This window comes from Canis lupus, chromosome 15, assembly GCF_048164855.1.
Source record: "Canis lupus baileyi chromosome 15, mCanLup2.hap1, whole genome shotgun sequence".
In the NCBI taxonomy this organism is placed as follows: Eukaryota; Metazoa; Chordata; class Mammalia; order Carnivora; family Canidae; genus Canis; species Canis lupus.
The window spans coordinates 21,071,035-21,089,057 of record NC_132852.1 but is presented as its reverse complement, the minus strand read 5'-3'; the positions used below and the strand labels follow the sequence as shown (position 1 = coordinate 21,089,057).

At 43.4% G+C, this 18,023-nt stretch overlaps 1 protein-coding gene and 1 pseudogene across 8 annotated transcripts in view; one reads left to right on the top strand and one right to left on the bottom strand.

The window, feature by feature from the left end:
• The window catches only part of MTMR7 (myotubularin related protein 7), a 172,363-nt gene that overhangs the window by 27,323 nt on the left and 127,017 nt on the right, over window positions 1–18,023 (bottom strand). For all 8 annotated transcript variants that reach the window (XM_072776180.1, XM_072776181.1, XM_072776176.1 and 5 more), the window contains 2 exons: window positions 11,403–11,537; window positions 2,320–2,452 (listed from right to left, as the gene is read on the bottom strand). In XM_072776180.1, the coding sequence (XP_072632281.1) occupies window positions 2,320–2,452; window positions 11,403–11,537 (268 nt within the window). The remainder of the gene's footprint in view (window positions 1–2,319; window positions 2,453–11,402; window positions 11,538–18,023) is intronic.
• Window positions 4,312–4,434, top strand: LOC140605550 (U4 spliceosomal RNA; annotated as a pseudogene).

Here is an 18,023-nt window from a genome sequence, read left to right as displayed (position 1 = left end):
AAAGGTATCCAGAAGGTTGTCCTTGCTCACTGCGCTGACAGTGAGCTGGAAAGTGATGCCCAATTATTGTGATCCCTCATGCAACAGGGACTGCCCTCGAGGACTTGGTCAGTCTGCTATCCTTTAGGAGAAGAGAGTCAGGCCACAGGTAAGAGGACAAAGCAGAAATGGTTCCTAATAAGAGACCAAAAAAAGGCTAATTCCGAAACGAAGGTCAGAGTGATGGGGTACAAAAACTCCTCAGAGCTACTTTCTGCATTGAAGAAAATGTATGTGGCTCAAAAGTCAGTTTATGAAATTACTAAATGAAAAATATGAAGCATAGCAACTACGTGTTTTTTAATGATTCTGACAGTGATGCACACCCTTCATACTAATGTTAGACCATCCTTTTAATAACAGTGCAAAGCTAGTCCAATTTTTTGACACCTAAAAAGTAAAGCTGATAGCAGGGACAGCCAAACTGTCAATGATTATTTATGTTTAAGAAGCTCAAACATAAGTGAGCTCAAGTTTAAGAAGCTCAAACAATCGGGGTGCCTGGGTGGCTCAGTCTGTTAAGGGTCTGACTTGGGTTCAGGTCATATCTCAGGGTTCTGTGGGGCTCCCCACTCAGCAGGGAGTCTGTTTGTCCCTCTCCCTCTGCCTCTTCCCCTGCTTGTGCTCGCTCTGTTTCTCTCAAATAAAATCTTTCTTTTTTAAAAGATTTTTGTTTACTTATTAATGAGACACAGAAAGAGAGAGGCAGAGACATAGGGAGAGGGAGAAGTAAGCTCCCTGCAGGGAGTCCAATGTGGGACTCGATCCTGGGACTCCAGGATCATGCCCTGGGTTGAAGGCAGATGCTTAACCACTGAGCCACCCAGGTATCCTCTAAAAACAAAACAAAACAAAAAAAAGGCATCTCAAACAACCATGCCCAAGGTATCACAGTGGCATAAAACATGGCAGTTCTCATGTGGAAATAAGACGGAGATTCTCTGGGGCCCTGATTTTTTTTCAGATACAGGATGAGATTTCTCCTAAGCATTCAAACACCCAAGTCTCAAATATTCGCAACCAGGGGCCTCAAACTGTAGTCACAGACCTGACACAGCTGGAGGGACCCACAGAAATAATTAGTCTAAGCCTCTCATTTTATGGCAGGTAACACAGCCCAGGGAAGGGGGGGAACTGCTTGGTTGCATGTTTTACAGTGATGGAGCCGGCCCCGGGAGTCCGGCAAGGGAAATGGAAATCAGGAGCGGGTCTTTCCAGGCCCTCCAGCCCTGTGGGCACGTTCTCACTACCCACTGTCCTCCTGGTCAAGCAGAGACCTGCACACCGAGAGCAAATGTGTCCTCCTCGGGAAAAGTCATTCAGCATTTTCTTGGTCCTCCCTCACACCTACCCCCCCACCCCCACATTTCCTATTCACAGCCCACTGTCCCCGCACTCAGCACCCCCCACCCTTTCCAGGGCCTTCACCGCCAGCACAAGCACAGCGTTCACAGCTTCTCCGCGACCTCAATGCACAAAGCCAAGGGTTTTGCATCCCCCTTTCCCTGTACTCCCACCAGAGCCAGAAGTCGTGGACGGGGTGGCAGATTCCTCCTCGAGTGCCTTCACAATCATGTGGAGCATAAGCAGTAAATGAGGCTGGTTTTGCTTGAAATGCAGAATTTCTGCTAATCAGCTTATGGCTGGTTTGGCCGCAAGAATGGCCATCATACCTTACATAATCCATCTTTGTCGTTTCCTCCCCCATAAGCCTGTGTGCATGTGTCCCCTGGTGGAAGGTGCTGGGGGCCGGGGCGCAGGGACGTCGCGTGGGAAAGTGATCTGAGTGCAGAAGCACCGCAGTGTTGCTGCTTTTGAGAAATGAGTATCAGGTCCTGCAACACCCTCCCTTCTAATGGCCATTCGGCCACTCAGATTCATTTTATACACCTCATCTCCACACATGAACAGAGTCGGCTGCTGCTTTAAATGTAGGACTGCTTTATCTCCGAATAGCCTTGAACGTGGGTCAAACTAATATGATGAGGGAGAAAGAAAAACTCCTGTGCACTTTTATCTTAGATACTAAGCACTGGACAGTGCGTGGCTTTGCTAACCAAGTTAAAAAACCATTTCCCCATGACACTTAGAAAAAATAAGAGGAAGACTTAAATGTTTCGAGAGTCCCTGCAATATGATATTCTCATCTCAACTTATCCCACCTATATAAACAGCATTATTGTAAAAACAATGTAAGAAACAAAAGACTATCTTATTCCACTTGACGTTACCATAGTTCACTGTATTTTTTTTAATGCTGTGCATAAGGAAATGACTTACCTTCCAGCATTTTTTGCAGACTGCTCCTCATGACATGGATGTTCTCTATGCCGATAAACTGAAACTTGATATTGGAGTAGTTGTCTTCGTTCTCATAGCCTTTCCCTGCAGCACGATTTGCCATGGCATTGAGCTGCCAGTGGTCAGCAAAACAGAGTTAGTCACCAGTGATATTCAGGGCAGAAAACGACCGATACAGCTCACCGACAGCCATAACAGCATTCAAAATGATGTGCGGAAACGTAACATGTTTGAGATCATGGGAACATTCTACTGAGCTGTGTGATTCCAGGCACTCACGCTTACATTCAACACCATAAATGTGTTGATGTGAGGCACACTTTCTTAGCTGGAAAGCTTTCGGGAGATGCCTCTTCATGGGTTCGGTCAGAGATGCCAAATTTGAATATGGAATTCTGGGATAGAGCCAAGTTGCCCTGACTTAACCAAACATTGTAACCTGTAGGTTTGCAGAAGAATATTAGCAGAGGCAGCTGGCAATAGAAAGCTCCGTAAGTTCAATTATATCTTCCAGTATTATATTGCCAATAAACACATTATCCTACAGGAATGGCAATGTGATTTTAATCTGTCTACAAGAATCCACCAATTAAACCTCGAGCAGGAATCACTGACTCAAATGACGAGCGCCTGGAGAACTACCTCCAGAGCCATTTTCTCCAGGCCCTTTATTTCAGTCTAGACACCTGTTAGGAGGGCTTTGGGACCATTTTCATCACCACAATTTTGTATATGGTGGGGGGTTTCCCAGTGCAAACTGGGTTAAAGACAATGGACTTTGAAGACATTTATTAAATGCAAACTTTTGCCCTCGTTCTATGTAACTAAAACCAGGAAGGAGACAAGTTTGGCCTCTGTTGGGAAATACGTACATTCCTGGGATGGATGTATTACTGCTAATATTCCATCCTTGCTGTTTGGCTAAGTAGGTGGTCCCATTCTAGGAAACACCAGTCACTGACCGTGTTCCTCTTCTGTCCACAAAAAGCAGGTGGATTATCCTGACACCAAGAACTCAACGCCAGAAGAAATAGATCAGTCTCAGGCCTACAGTGATACTGAGAGGATAGGAACAAATACTTGCAAAAAGCTGGAGTTTAAAAAATTAAGCTAGGTTAAAAACATAAATATTCTTTCACCCAGATCTTTAGAAGTACCAGCATATAAAGACAGATGTCTAAGAATGTTTATTAGAACTTCCTCATAGTAAAGACTCAAAAACCTAAGAATGTACCATACTTCATCTATGGCATATTCCTACCCTGAACTTCTACGGAGACAAAAAGACATGGATTTGAGAGAAAAAGAGACAGACACGGAGACAGAAACACACACAGACTGATTTGGAATTGGCCCATGATGTGTTAAATGAAAAGAGTAACCTACAGGATAATATTCATACAATTATCTCATTTCTTGTAAAACAAATTAAGGTACAAATAACGTATTTATGTTTATACGTGTTTGATTAAGTGGATTAAAACATATGAACACCTATACCAACCTGGCACAGGTACAGCAAAAAAACAGAGGTGACAAGGGCCAGGGGTCACAGTCAATACTACTTTTGATGCTTTTGTATTTTTTGTTACCAACAAGATATATTAGGTTTGTAATTTAAATAATAGACATAACACATATTAGAAGCGAAAAATAAAACAGCAGAGGGCAAGCCAGTGCCACTCAGAGCTGGGGCCGGCAGATGCCTGACATCTCCACAGCAGTTCTGCTCATGACTTAGCTCCTGTGATGTCAGCTGAGCCACATCAGCCCCAGACACTGTTTCCAGTTACTGTCACCTTTCTCCTGGGCACACTATGAGGAGAAGGGCTTTGGCCTTAAGGAAAAAAATACAAAAATGATGTTATTTTGAAGACAACCTATGTTTATGCTTTAAAATTTTTGCATATTTAAAGGGGAAATTGTTTTCTAAAATTACCTATACACATCATTCATTTGAAACTTACTGTTAGCTTTGCGCAGTGGCAGTATCGTAGCCAATGAGGTTTATCCGAGGCGCGATTATTGCTAATTGAAACTTACTGTTATAAAATATCATCTCTTTGTATAATTATTTTCCAAAGCCGCTGGCCTATCCCTAACGACAAGCTTTATAAAATAAAACAACTGATAGGATACTTGCAAGAATCCTTTTGCAATAATGAGCCTTATATTCCTTCTGTATCTTGAATAATTCACGTTAAGCCTACTCACCACATACTGCAAAGATACTCTTTTTAAACAGCATAATAAGTAAAACCCCAAATACCATTATTATTATTTGAATGTATAATTAGAACTCTGTGTTCCCATTTTTAAAGGTTGAGTACCTGCAACCTGGGATAATTTGTTGACAGTCTTTCAAAGCCAAGGAGCAACACAAGATGGCTTCTTGAAAGTCAATGGTACTTCTCATAATGAACAGAAGATGGCAATATTTAATCTATCATCCAAAGTGTACTTTGTCAAGATTTCCACGGATTTCACAGGAGACCTATCAGGGTAGTGTAGCAAATGCCTAACCCTCAAAGCAGGAAATAGGCTGTGTGATTAATAAAAATTCAAGAAGCTATCTGGACCTATTTTATAAATTTCCAGATACAGTGTCCCTTGTATGAACCAAACAGTATTAGAGTAAGTCTAATTTGTCCCTTTGCCTTTGGCTGAGAACTCCATCTCATGACCGACGGAAAAGCTATTCATCTCAGCTCGAAAAACTCTCAAAGAAATAAAACATTGAAGGTAAATGTGTTACAGCTTCAGTTTATGTGTGAGGAACACAAGAGACAAATGGCTAGGAGGGCTGGAAAGAAAATGCCCTGTTTTCTCACCCAAGATCACTCTACTATCTGATAATCTCAACATCTTTAGGCACAAACTCTTTAGTGAAACAAAAAGAACCTACTCATTTCTCCACAAACTCTTAACAAACACCTATGTGTGTCAGATGCTGAACAGAATAGAAAGATGAATATGAAACTGTCTCTGCGGCCATAAGCTTCTAAGCGTGGCAGGGAAAGCACACGGCACCAGATCACAATGGACTTGACCAGCCAGGGCTGCTGAGTGACAGGCAGCGGCTATGACGGCGGCAGGAGTTCGAGTCCAGAACAGCCCCATGTGGCCTAGGGGCTTGGGGGTCACATTTCATGAAAGCAAAAAGCCTTGAGAGATCGACTTCAATCATCTGGAAAACGGAGACAAAGGGGAGGGCATTCCAGAAGAGGCAAGAGGCAAAATCAAGGGGCAGATGGGGATCAGTGAGCCAACCGGGGAGCAGATGGTTCATGGATGGTTGCAGAGGCAAGAGAGGAAGCTAAAAATCATTTAGCATCCTCTACAGAGAGGCTCAATTAAGAAGGTCAGACTTTACCCACAGTGGTGGAGGGCAACTGGAGGATTCTGAGCAGGTTTATTTGAAAATTTTAAGATTTAGTGTTGATGGCAGAGAAGATCCACTAGACCAGGGTAGAAGATGTAGGCTCCATGGGGAGCTTGCAGGGCCGGTCTGTGGTCAAATCCCTCCAAGTGGCACACAGCACGACTCAGTGAAGACTTGCTGACTGGCCGGCCAAACAAAGGACTGAAGATTGAAGTAGAGAGGTGAACAGCCCAAGAATGTTAAGAAACACAATCAGATTCTTCCTCTGACCCTAAATCAATCAGAGACAGCTAAACCATGAGAACTTAGCCAACGATAATCTTAATATCAACTTAATGGTCAGCTTGGTCACTCAAAAGACTACAACTATCTGAGCCTTGCAGTCTCAAGTTTCAGTAGAGTACACCCTGTACCTGAATAATGACAGGAGCCGATCTGACGGCGTTGGGAAATGAGAACAAAAGTTATCTTGGCAGGAGGAAGACTGGGCCACGGCCTCGCAGCGGGCGTCACATGACGATCTTTTCCCTCCCTCCATCTGTAACTGGTGACATGAAGAACCTTAACTTGTGGCATAAACATGAAAATATGGGAAGGCTTGCTTTCTTGCTACTACTGTCTACAACTCTGCTAGGGAAAGCCTCCTCTCCTACCCCTGAGGACATCTTAGACAGAATGAATAGCTTTTGGGTTACGCTCAACAGAGAAAATCACCATGCAGTTCCATTAAAATTCCAATCCCCTATATGAGGGAAAATTCTCTGTTTTCCTCATTACAGGCTATGGGGACAGGTGAGGGGTCTGTTCTCCCACTCCCTTCCTGTTCCTCTTTCTTCTAGGCGCTGCTTTGGGAGGGTGTGTGTAGCGGGGGAAGTGCAGAGGAGGGATATGTGGTAAACATCTCTCTACAAAGCAGGCAAGACTGGTTCTCTCTGCATGACGTCACTGCTTTCCTGGTGACACTCACTGGGCATCGCTGCCCTCTCGGTGACAAGTGTCCAAATGCGGCATCCCCTAGGGCACGCGTGTGGGCTCTTGGAGATATAAGGTACACAGGTTGCTGACATGGGACACCCCCTGGCTTGAGACTCTTCCAATCCCCTCACCTTCGCTCCCCAGCAACCACCCCACAGTCACACGCAGCTGGGAAGCACCAGGGGACGTGCCTGTTTTGGAGGGACACTAGCAAGATGGTTCCTGTGCACTTCCTAAGTCAGTGTGTACATGACCCCCCAGGAAATTCCTCCATCCTTGTACTCCCAAACAAAAGGCAGAAAGACTGCTCCACTGCCCCTGAACGCTGTGCTCTCCAATTCCCCTTCCCCTTGCTCACCACCATGGAGGCCATCAGCAAGGATGGGACAGACACGCTCTCTTTCAGGCACCCTAATCTTTACAACCGATTCTTCAGATCCCCCCTCACAGGATTTGGTGAGTAGAAACCACCTAACTACTGATCCTAGAGAAACACAAAAACTTTTAACATCCTGTCATGCAACTTAAAAAAAAAAGTGCGTACAGGGTGCAGTTAGAAACCATAGCCATGAAGCTGTCTTTGGAGAAGGAGCAAGGACAAAAGGCAGGTGGTGGCCTCGCCTCACTCCTTCTCAGAACCTCTCAGTGCTTCTTCCCAAGGTGCTGCCATCAGAGTCCCGCTCAGAGCCCCGCTGGCTCCTCTGGCCTGGCCTGATTTTGGATGAGCTTGGGGTTGGTCCTTCAGCTCTGTGTCTCCAGCTCCACTGGGTGTGTGCTCGGAGGTAAGCAGCCCTCCTGAGCCTCCTTTGGACACAAGGCTCCCCTGGAGATTTCTGCGAACAGCACCATGGTCGAGTGGAAGGAGCACAGGCTTTGGTGTCAGATGAGCCTGGATGGCATGTGGGCACTGTCCTGAACTGTGTGACCTTGGGCAAATTATTTGACCTCTCCAAATCTCAGCCCTAGCCATAAAAAGAAAACATCTCCCAAGTTTCAGGATTATTGTAAGAATTAAATGACCATTTTTGCAAGCTGAGCAAAGTCCCAGGATGAAGTAACAAGAAGTCATCAACAAGGCTGGGATAAAATTATTTCCCTCTCATTTTACAATTCAACATCTACTGCATTAATACTGTTTCCTATCTTCTTGATGCACCAAATCCCAGCAGTAATATATGACCTCAAGGGTATAGTTGTTTTTGAGCAGATATTCAATACATGCTGAGGACCTTACTGCCTCTGCCTCTCAAGATTTTAATGTCAACGAGCAATCCAGAAGGCTTTCCTCACAACAGGCAGCGTGCATGCGTTCACCAGTCTTGCTTTCAGGGCAGCAATGATCCGAGTGGCCTCCTAATCCTTTCTCTTTTTAATTAAACCTGAGAGCAAACCCAGCAGTGCCCCATTTCCCGGCTCCCCACCACCTCTAGCAGGCATGGGGTCCGTCTCCTGGCTACCAAGGAAGCCTAACACTCTGCAGGAACCAAAAATCAACAGACTTTGTTCTAAGCAGACAGTTTAAAACTCACAGGATGTGTGTGTACGTATGCATGAGCAAATACAAGTACAGGGCACTTGTATGAGACGCCAGTTTTCTTTAATGGATCAGCGTCATACTTCTTATCGCCGACAGTAAACATGCTTAGAGCTAAATATACCCTTCAAATCAAATCCTCTGGATTAATTCATTTTAAATCCGGAATATGCCTGCCTCAACAGCTGTCACATTTCCCAGAAGGTTTACGTGGGGCATAGTACACACTTGAATCCCTGGCCCTGGAATGAGTAGGTGAATCTGTTTGGCTTTATTTAAATCTGGGACAATAGGACAAGAGAAGGGCACCCCAAATCAGCAAAGCCCTGGCCCTTCTTTCCTTATCCTGTGTTCAGTCCATTTGGCTAAGATGCAGGCATTCTTTAATTCACCTCTGGTCATGAGGAAATTCCAAACAGCTGCACTTCACTTACGGAAAGGTACAATGGAGAGGACAGAAAAGAGTCAAGGTTAGAAGGGAGGGGTTACAGGGCGATCAGCCAGAGAGAAAAGCACAAATCCGAAGACAAAGTAAAGTCAGAGGTCTTCTGGTTTCTTTCAAGTGAAAATCTGTAAGCAGAACAGCTTTGTTGTTGATGTTTGTTTTGTTTTCGTTGTTGTTGTTTTTTTTTTTTTTAAATTCTTACCAGTGTGTTTTGCTTTCAGATTACCGAAAAGCAAGAGAATCCTTTGCCTATAATCTACTAGAACGGGATCTAGCTGTAACCTGGGTCTTATCACTGATCTCCAGGACTGATTTGCTGACCTGGTGTCTGAGAGGGACTCCTGCTCCGCTGCCCCGCCCACACCCATCCCACAGCTGCACTTCCGTCAGAAGCACGGGACAGTCGGAGGTTGAGGGTATGACCAGGGCACAGATCGGAAACGAGGAAAACATCAAATTAAGTGAACCAGGTCATGAATCACCGTATTTGGTGAGATGAGGCTCCGAGGAGCATTGAAAACCGCCAGGGGCTGAGTGCCTACATAATGGATAATATCCAATTCTCAATTCTTATATGGCTCACGAGTATAGACTATGTCTATATATTCTTAATATTGGTGATACTTTCAGTGATTTGGGCTCTTGATCATACTTTCTGCTTCCTGTTCTAATGTTTATTGTGTCCTTATGTTCCTTTTAAAAATAGCTTCATTGACATATAATTCATAGGCCTTACAATTCATCCACTGAAAGTGCACAGCACGATTCAGTGGTGTTTGGTGTATTTACAGAGTCTTGTAACCATCAGCACAATCTATCTTTAGAACACTTTAATCACCCCCAAATGAAATCCTCTCCCCTTTAGCTGTCACCCACAATTCCTCTCATCCTCTTGGCCCAAGGCAACCACCAGTCCACCTTCTTCCTCTACAGATCTCTCTGTTCTGGACATTTTATATAAATGGAATCATACAATGCGTGGTCCTCTGTGACGGACTTCTTTTGCTTAGTGTAACATTGTCAAGGTTTCTCCACATTGTAGCACATCTTGGTACTTCATTTCTTTTTATGGCCAAATAATATTCCATTGAATGGACATACCACATTTTAATAATTCATTCTCAGTTGATGGACATGTGGTTGCTTCTACTTTTAAGCTATTATTAACTATGAAGAAATAGTCACAGATAAGTTTTTGGTGGACATATGTTTTCATTTCTTTCAAGTTAGGGGTAGAATTGTTGATGATAAGGTAACTATGTTTAACATTAAAGGTTCTAATGCTCTTTTAACCTTTTCATGATTAAAATGTTTTCAAACTATAATAATTAAAAAGTGAAAACCAAAAAATAAAAAAATAAAAAAAAATAAAAAGTGAAAACCTTCTTAAAATCCTCCTCTTGCCCCACAGGAAAAACCACTGTTAACGGCTTCACATACATTCCTTCAGATTCTTTCAATACATAGAATAATATATGATCCAATTAAAAATAAAAAAAATAAAAATTAAAAAAATAATATCTGTTTATAATTATTATTACATAAATGGGATGACATTATACATATTTTCTGTATCTCACTCTTGTTGCTTACTAGTAGATCTTGAGCACTTTTCCATACCTATATGGAGAGATGGGCTATATGTATTTTTTTTCTTTCTTTAGGCATAAGTCCAGGTACATTTTAATTATTGGCAAGAAATTAGAATGCCAAATCTGTTGAATAAGGCCATTTTGCTTTATAATCTCATTGTGTCTGATATATTCCATGCACTTGTAGGTGATTTGGTATGTATTCACTGGCACATCCTTCTGAGGACTCGTTTTGTTGACTGGTTTACAAAGAAGTGGTTTAAGCAGTGAAATAGGAAGTTAAATTGGACCTAAAAAATGGAAATCTGTATGGAAGATAGCCTGCAAGATGAACTTAGCTTACCTCTTGACAACTAGATCCATTACTTCCTCTGGATTACTTTATTAAATTATAAAATCAGTGTATAAATACTTGCATAATTAAAGTAATTTTTTCAACAAGAGACATGTAGAAAGTTCTCTACCTCTCTAAATCCTCTCTTCTCCATGGAATTTTAACAGGCTGGTGTTTATCCTTCCAGATTTTTAAAAATTTCAATAGAAATGTTTATATACCTGAGTTTTATTTGACACAAACATAATAGTATACATAGTATTTTGTGATCTTTTTTTTTTTTTACTTGACATTATATATTGTAAATCTTCTGGAATCACAGACATGGATTGCTGCAAGTTGAATTTGACACGGTATATAGCTGAACACCTCACAAAAATTAAACAGTGGGAGATCCACAGTAATTTCTTATTGTCAGAGTGGAAAAGGTCATTTTAGAAACAAACCAAAATAAAAAAAAAAGAAATCTGGTGGTGCTTAGGAGGGCAAACTCCAGAATTAAGCCATGCTCGTTTGTTGTTTGCACTGTGTACCCAGCACAATGCCAGGAGCCGGGGAGCTCTCCCAAGTACCTGGCGGGTGAGGCACTCAGGTCACCCGTGGACTTGCACAGATGTGGAAACCTCGTGGAGACACGCTCAGCCCAGCAGGGCAGCCACATCCTGACTATCCAAGAAGGAGCAGCCTCTTTGCAGATGAGGCCCTCAGAGAGGGGATGGTGGCCCCTGTACCTCTGCCTCCTCCCACCCAGGTCCACGCTTCAAAGCTGCAAAGACACCGATGTGAACGGCGACACTTACTTTAGGCCGAGTGTCCACGACGTAAATGAAGTCGCTTCCCGGATTGGCCTTCCTGATGGCCTGGAGCATTTGCTCATCCTCGAGGCACCGGGCACTGAAGCCGGACAGGGGCTGGCTGCTCCGGCAGATGGAGGCCTGCGGGACACGGCAGGGTCAGGCAGGTGCCCCACTGTTCCCACCGGCACCTCGCGACTGCATCCCCAACAACGAGCCTCTGGTTCTCTCACACCCTGAGCCAACCTGCAGAAGGATCTCAATGCCTTCCAAAAACCAAGGCTGGTTTCTTTTTAATTACAGGCCAAAGAAACCACTACAAGGGTAAGCAGTGCAAAGTTTCTGTGTAAAAAATTAGGAGTGAACATGCATGCTTAGGCTGGACCTAAATTATGAAATATAAAGCCACTTAAACAGCTTACTTTCCCTTTCACTGGCATTATTTAATCTTCCTGCTGAAGGTAGAAATATAAAGTAAATAACTATTGTCCTAAAATTTACAGGATACTGCTAATAGCAAGACTGGTTTTAAAAAAAAAAAAAGTTATTTTGTAATGGTTTCCATCAGTTTTTTACCAGTCATTTAGAAACCTCACGAATACTAAAAACCAATTCTAATCCTAAATGGGGGTGTTTCCACTGTGACGAGAGCCCAGGCTGCTGCCACTGGCATTGACACCTAGGACAGCAGACACATCCCCAGGCTGCCCCTAGCGTGTTAGAAGCAGGGGTTTCTCTGGAATCAGGCTGTATTCTATTCTGCAATTTCCCTAGTCTGCAAGTCCGACAGAGCATGTTGTATAGACATGCTCAGACAACATAAACAATAGCATAAACCTTTCCCTGAGTTAGCAGTAGGGGAGTATGGATACATCCTCGCAGTCCTAAAACTTACACTTTATGGCAAAGCACTTTTTAGGGACTTAGATTTTATTTTCACACTTAAAGAAATGACTCTTTCCAGGAATCTGCACTGAGGCTGTGAGTCCTCCAGATGGGAGGATGGAGGAAGCGGGGGTCAGTGAGGAAGGGAACCTGCTCGCTCCAGGTGGACAGGTGAAGCAGGCCAAACCCTGAAAACGATCATGGCTAAGCTCGCTCAGGGTGCCTGCACTTCAGACTCTATCCAGAAAGGGACAACCCAGCTCAGGGTCCCAGCACAGCTTAACTGTCCCTAATGCTCAACCCAGGACAACTTAGCTCAGGTTTGAGTTTCCCTGGAAGAAAAGGAAGCGTTGGGTGCTCCTCATTGGAGAAGGTGGGGATGCTTCTCACTCACTATACCATCCTTCAGCTGAGGACCTGCTGGCCAGTCCGAGGATCGCAGAACAGTTAGACACATATATGCGCGACTGCTAGAGAGTTCCAGTACCATCTGTAACAGTGAGGGGCAGTCACCGAGGTCGGTCAAGAACTCTGGGGGTACCTGGGGGGCTCAGTCAATTGACCATCTGACTCTTGGTTTCAGCTCACGTCATGATCTCAGGGTCCTGGGGTCGAACCCCAAGTCAGGCTCTGCCTTCAGCAGGGAGTCTGCTTGAGATTCTCTCTCTCTCTCTCAAACAAATAAATAGATTTAAAGAAAAAACAAAAAACAAAAAAAAAAAAACAAAACTAAACTAAACTCTGGGCCCTGCAGCCAGATTCAGAATTCAGGAGGGAAGCGCAAGGGAGAGCGGCAAGCGAAGCAAAGGGGCAGCAGAGCTGCTCGGAGTTGGAGAATTCCTGAATTATTGGCTGAAGTGCAACTGCAGGATGGAAGAGAAAGCGACTGGGGGTGGGCAGTGCTGAACCTGGATGAGGACAGGTTGGGGAGAAAGGCAGGCCTGGCGGGGACCAGTGGTGGGGACCACTGGCGGGGAGGGGGCGCTGGGAACAGAAGGCAGGAGGCTGCCACGGAGAGATGGCCACAGATGGCTTTCTTAGTGCTTCTCCTGTGGGTTCTGCGGCTTCTGCTCTTCAAAGGGATCAGGCTCTGCCCCGTGCCCTGAGGCTATTCTGACAGGCGAGAGCACAATTCTGAGCAAGTTCTATGAGATATTTCACCGGGGTTAGGGAAAGATCATTAATGCAGCTCCCCCCAGGTAAGGTCTTAGACTATCAGAGGACTTGGATGGGAAGGAAGCACATTTAACTGGTGAGAATTTGTCTGAGAAATCGTCACGCACCACACCTGAGCTCACTAAACAAGTGAGACTCCAACTATGAAATGAAGCCGGGAGGACACCTGGGTGGCTCAGTCGGTGAAGCGTCTGCCTTTGGCTCAGGCCATGATCCGGAGTCCAGGGATCGAGCCCCGTCTGGGGCTCCCTGCTCAGCGGAGGAGTCTGCTTCTCCCTCTGCCACTCACCCCACTCTCATGCTCTCTCTCTCGAAATAAATGAATAAAATCTTTAAGAAAAGAAAAGAAAAGAAAGGAAAAGCAGCCAGGGAATGACCACAACCATCAATGATCACCTGCAGGTTGAGAGCAGCTAGTTTGAAGTAAAGGGTTAGATCAGAACAGTTACACTATAGAACGTGGTCAATAAACTAAACCAGATATATTAAACCAACTACATTTTCATATTTTGTAGTTATATATTCTTAATAACCGATAGATACACTCCACATGGAATTCTCTGTTGCCTTGGTGCTAACATAGTGACCAATTTTGTGTGGAGCAGTAAGTAGTCCTGAAGCGCTTCTGCTCACCTTGTACGTACCCCAGACAGTCACGCTGTTGAGAGAACACTCCCCTTACCTGGCAGCCTTTCTTACTGATGTCTTTCACCCGAGGGCAGAGGTAAAGCTTCGATGGTACACTGTCACCAGAGCTGCTCATTTACAATGCTACTGGTAATTAAAATATCCAACATTTTTTTAATGCTTAAAAAAATGGGTAACCGACACAAAGACGGTAGCCTCTGTCTTTGAACTTTGGTTTTCTCATCTACAATATGAGGATAATAATATCAAAATTACAGAGTGTGGGCGCCTGGGTGGCTCAGTCGTTTAGGCATCTGCCTTTGGCTCAAATCATGATCTCAGGGTCCTGGGATCGAGCCCTACATCGGGCTCCCTGCTCAGTGAGGAGCCTGCTTCTCTCTCTCCCTCTGTCCTTGTGCTCTCTTGCTCATTCTCCATCAAATAAATAAATAAAATCTCTAAAAAAAAAAAACCTACAGACTGTGATGAGATATATAATTTTCTTAGAACTATACCTAACACATAGCGAGTTTCAATAAACATGAGTTATAAAAGGAAGAAAAAGGTCTATATGTTTCTTAAGGGACATCACCTGTTTGGAAATCTTGCAGAGCTTGGTTTCACAGAGATTTGCACTGTGATTTTTAGAGATCACAATATTGTGATAAGAAAGCAAAACTGCTTTCTTAAAAATAATTGAAACATTTAGTAAGAAAGAACAAAGGATACAGCAATTTTAAGGGCTGGTAGGTAACAGGCTTCCGAATATAAGCGACATTTCTCATTTATACATCTCTAACTTTTATCTACAAAGCTGTTAATAGTTTGATATCCGAAAGGAGTCTGGATGGCTCTGTATAACTCCTGTGCGGTTCAAGGCCTAAATTTTTATTTTGTGCTGCTCTTGACATCTGGTAAAATTGGGAAGGCCTCAAATGCCCACTCTGCTCCTATGGATAAAGCCTCCTGGCTAACCAATTCTCTCTACAGACCAGATGCAGCTCCTGCTCCCGTCTGAATAGTGGGTTTCTGTTTCCTGCTAGCCCATGGAATTAAACAAGCCACTCACATCCTGCCGTGAGTGGAACCTGAGGTCATCTCACCCTCTTCACTACAAAGCCTGCTTCCTGCAATCCCTGCTGGTTCACTCAATTCCTGAGTGCAGGTGCTCTGTGGCCCTGCACAGCATGCCGTGTCCTCCTCCCTTGGGGAGTGAGTATGTACAACTAACAAACTGCTGACAACCTCTTCTGCCCATTGTCAGGTGTCATGTGCTCAGCCTTCCCTGGAACCCTAGGGCAGGAATGCTAATCTCACCAACAAGTGAATAGGAAGTGATTACAACACCACGTATCTTAAAAGCTGATCCAAAAGGAATGATGTACCCTCGGCAGGGGCATTTAGATCAGAGGATTCTCCACAGGACTTCTAGCTCATGCGATGATGCGCATTTCGCATCTTAATCTAACTACAGATCCCACAACCCCACATCAGCTAAGCCACCTTTCCAGCCAACAAAAGGGTCCCTAAAATAACAAAACAGTTTGTGAGGAACAGTTTAACCAAAACATATGATATTCTTACTCACAAGCATAAGTTTTATTGGGTGAGGAATATATATTCTTAAGTTTAAAATGTCTAAAAACCACAAAAGGGAAGGAAGAAAGATCAGCAAGTTTACATAATCTCTACCTGATTTTTCTGTTTACTTTTTATGGAGGACTGCCTGGTTTATGTGTGAGTTTTCCTGAGCAATGACAACATGAGCTGTTGCTATGTTACCTCACAATCATCCATCTAACCACAGAAATCCACCTTCGACAATATTTCCCTTGATAAAAAAATTACTGGATGCATCAGATACATTTACATAATGAAACCTTGATACTAAAACCTCAATATTGTTATAAAACAAAATGGATCATTATGCTACATGCTGGACAGAGTCTAGTTCATGGAGGTGGGAGAGGGGGTATGCATGTACAGGCACATTCAGTGCTTCCCTGGGGTAACCAGTTCATAGAGCAATGCTCAAAAACACATCTCTGTTTTGTACTTTAAGAAGAGCTAAAACATGAGGTATTGTCTTTCTTAAAGTTCTAAATATAGGAAATCAATTATTTTAAATTATAAATGATGGCTGTATGATTCCTTCTCAAGAGAAAAGGAGATCAAGTAAAGAATGGCACACAATGGGATGTCTGGGTGGCTCAGTGGTTAAGCATCTACCTTTGGCTCGGGTCATGGTCCCTGCGGGGAGCCTGCTTCTCCCTCTGCCTATGTCTCTGCCTCTCTGTGTCTTTCATGAATAATTTTTATTTTTTTTTAATCTTAAAAAGAATGGCACACAAGAGCAGGAATGAAATGATGAGAATCTGAGGTCAGCTGGGGAAGAAGCTGGCCTCTGTGGTCTAATGTCTAAGACTTCTAGTCTCTTCTGAGACATCACATACTTGCCCTTTGCAATACTCACACTGACCAAAAAAAAAAAAAAAAATCCCTTTTCTCAAGAATATCAGAACAGAAGGAAAAGAAGCAGGATAGACACTACGCCTACTTTTTAAATGCCCAGCCCACCTTTGCCTCTTAAACGATAATAAAAAAATAAAAGATCCTCCCTCTCTTACTTCTTTATCAATGGATATTATAAAAAGTGTCAGTGTTCCTGGCATCATAATTTCAAATGCAATATCATGAAATTCTCTATTCGCTCCATCTTTTTTTTTTTTTTTAAGAAATTCATATCTTTCATTCATCACTGCTCCAGTTCTGTGTAGAGTGAAATATAGTTGGAGTCAAGTAATACAGAACATTAACAAAATACTGGCCTTTTTTAGACCCCATTTCAAAGCAGTGAGCATAACTAGAAGTAAGACGATTTATATCCTTTCAATTAATGAAACTCCTACTGCTAAATGAAATCAGACACAGACCCTACCCTACTCCCTCGCCCATAGGTACATGTGCGTGCATACACACTCACACACATGTATTCAACCAATTGTTTATGGCTATGAATTTGCCTTTGAATCCCAAACTATATCATCTAGCTTGAAAATCAAACTTGTCACCTGGCTAAAGTCAAATAACTTCTGAAGTGTGTGGCAAAGACCATTCTTTTCTTGTCCTTCACAGAAATGGAACCATAATTTTTAGTTGTTTACACAGTTACCCATAAGACTATTTTCTTTCCTGCTCTGCGCAATTCTAACAGGATTGCGAGCAGAAGTGTCTTGTGGCGGTTTCAGGAGCCTTCCTCAGAAAGCTGTGCAGGCCCATTAGCCCTCCCACCCCGCTGCTGTGTGGAAATGATGTGTAGTACTGAAGTCATCTCTTATGCCACTTGATGAGGGTCAAAGACAAGGGAAGGCAGAGCAGAAAGGTGCAGGAGCTCAGGCTGAGTAGTGAACAACCAAGATTCTAGGCCTGGACTGCCCGCTTTTGGAGTTTTATATGAAAGAAAAATAAAGTTCTATCCCGTTTAAGGCACTGTTACTTAGAGGCTCTATTAGTTGCAGCAAATCTAATCCTTTTATAATTTTTTTAAAGTAGGTTTCACACCCAGCACAGAACCTAGCACAGGGCTTGAACTCATGACTCTGAGATCAAGACCTAAGCTGAGTTCAAGAGTCAGTCACTTAATCAACTGAGCCACCCAGGGGTCCCTTATAAGTAATATTTTAAAAACTAAACCTGCTCTCCATAAATAAAGATTTCTTATACTGAGGACACTCAAAAGAGTGTGCCATTAAAAAAAAGAAAAAAAGAAGAAGGTGCCATGGATTCTGGGAGCCTTCCTAAAATAAGCATTTCAAAGAGTCTCTTCAGCACTGTTTGAACAAGCACAGAGCTTCCCAAGGTGACCACTTAGAAAAGGACAGGCATTCACTTGGATGATTAAGTTTAGGTATTTTCAGACTGAATCCCATTAGTTTATTA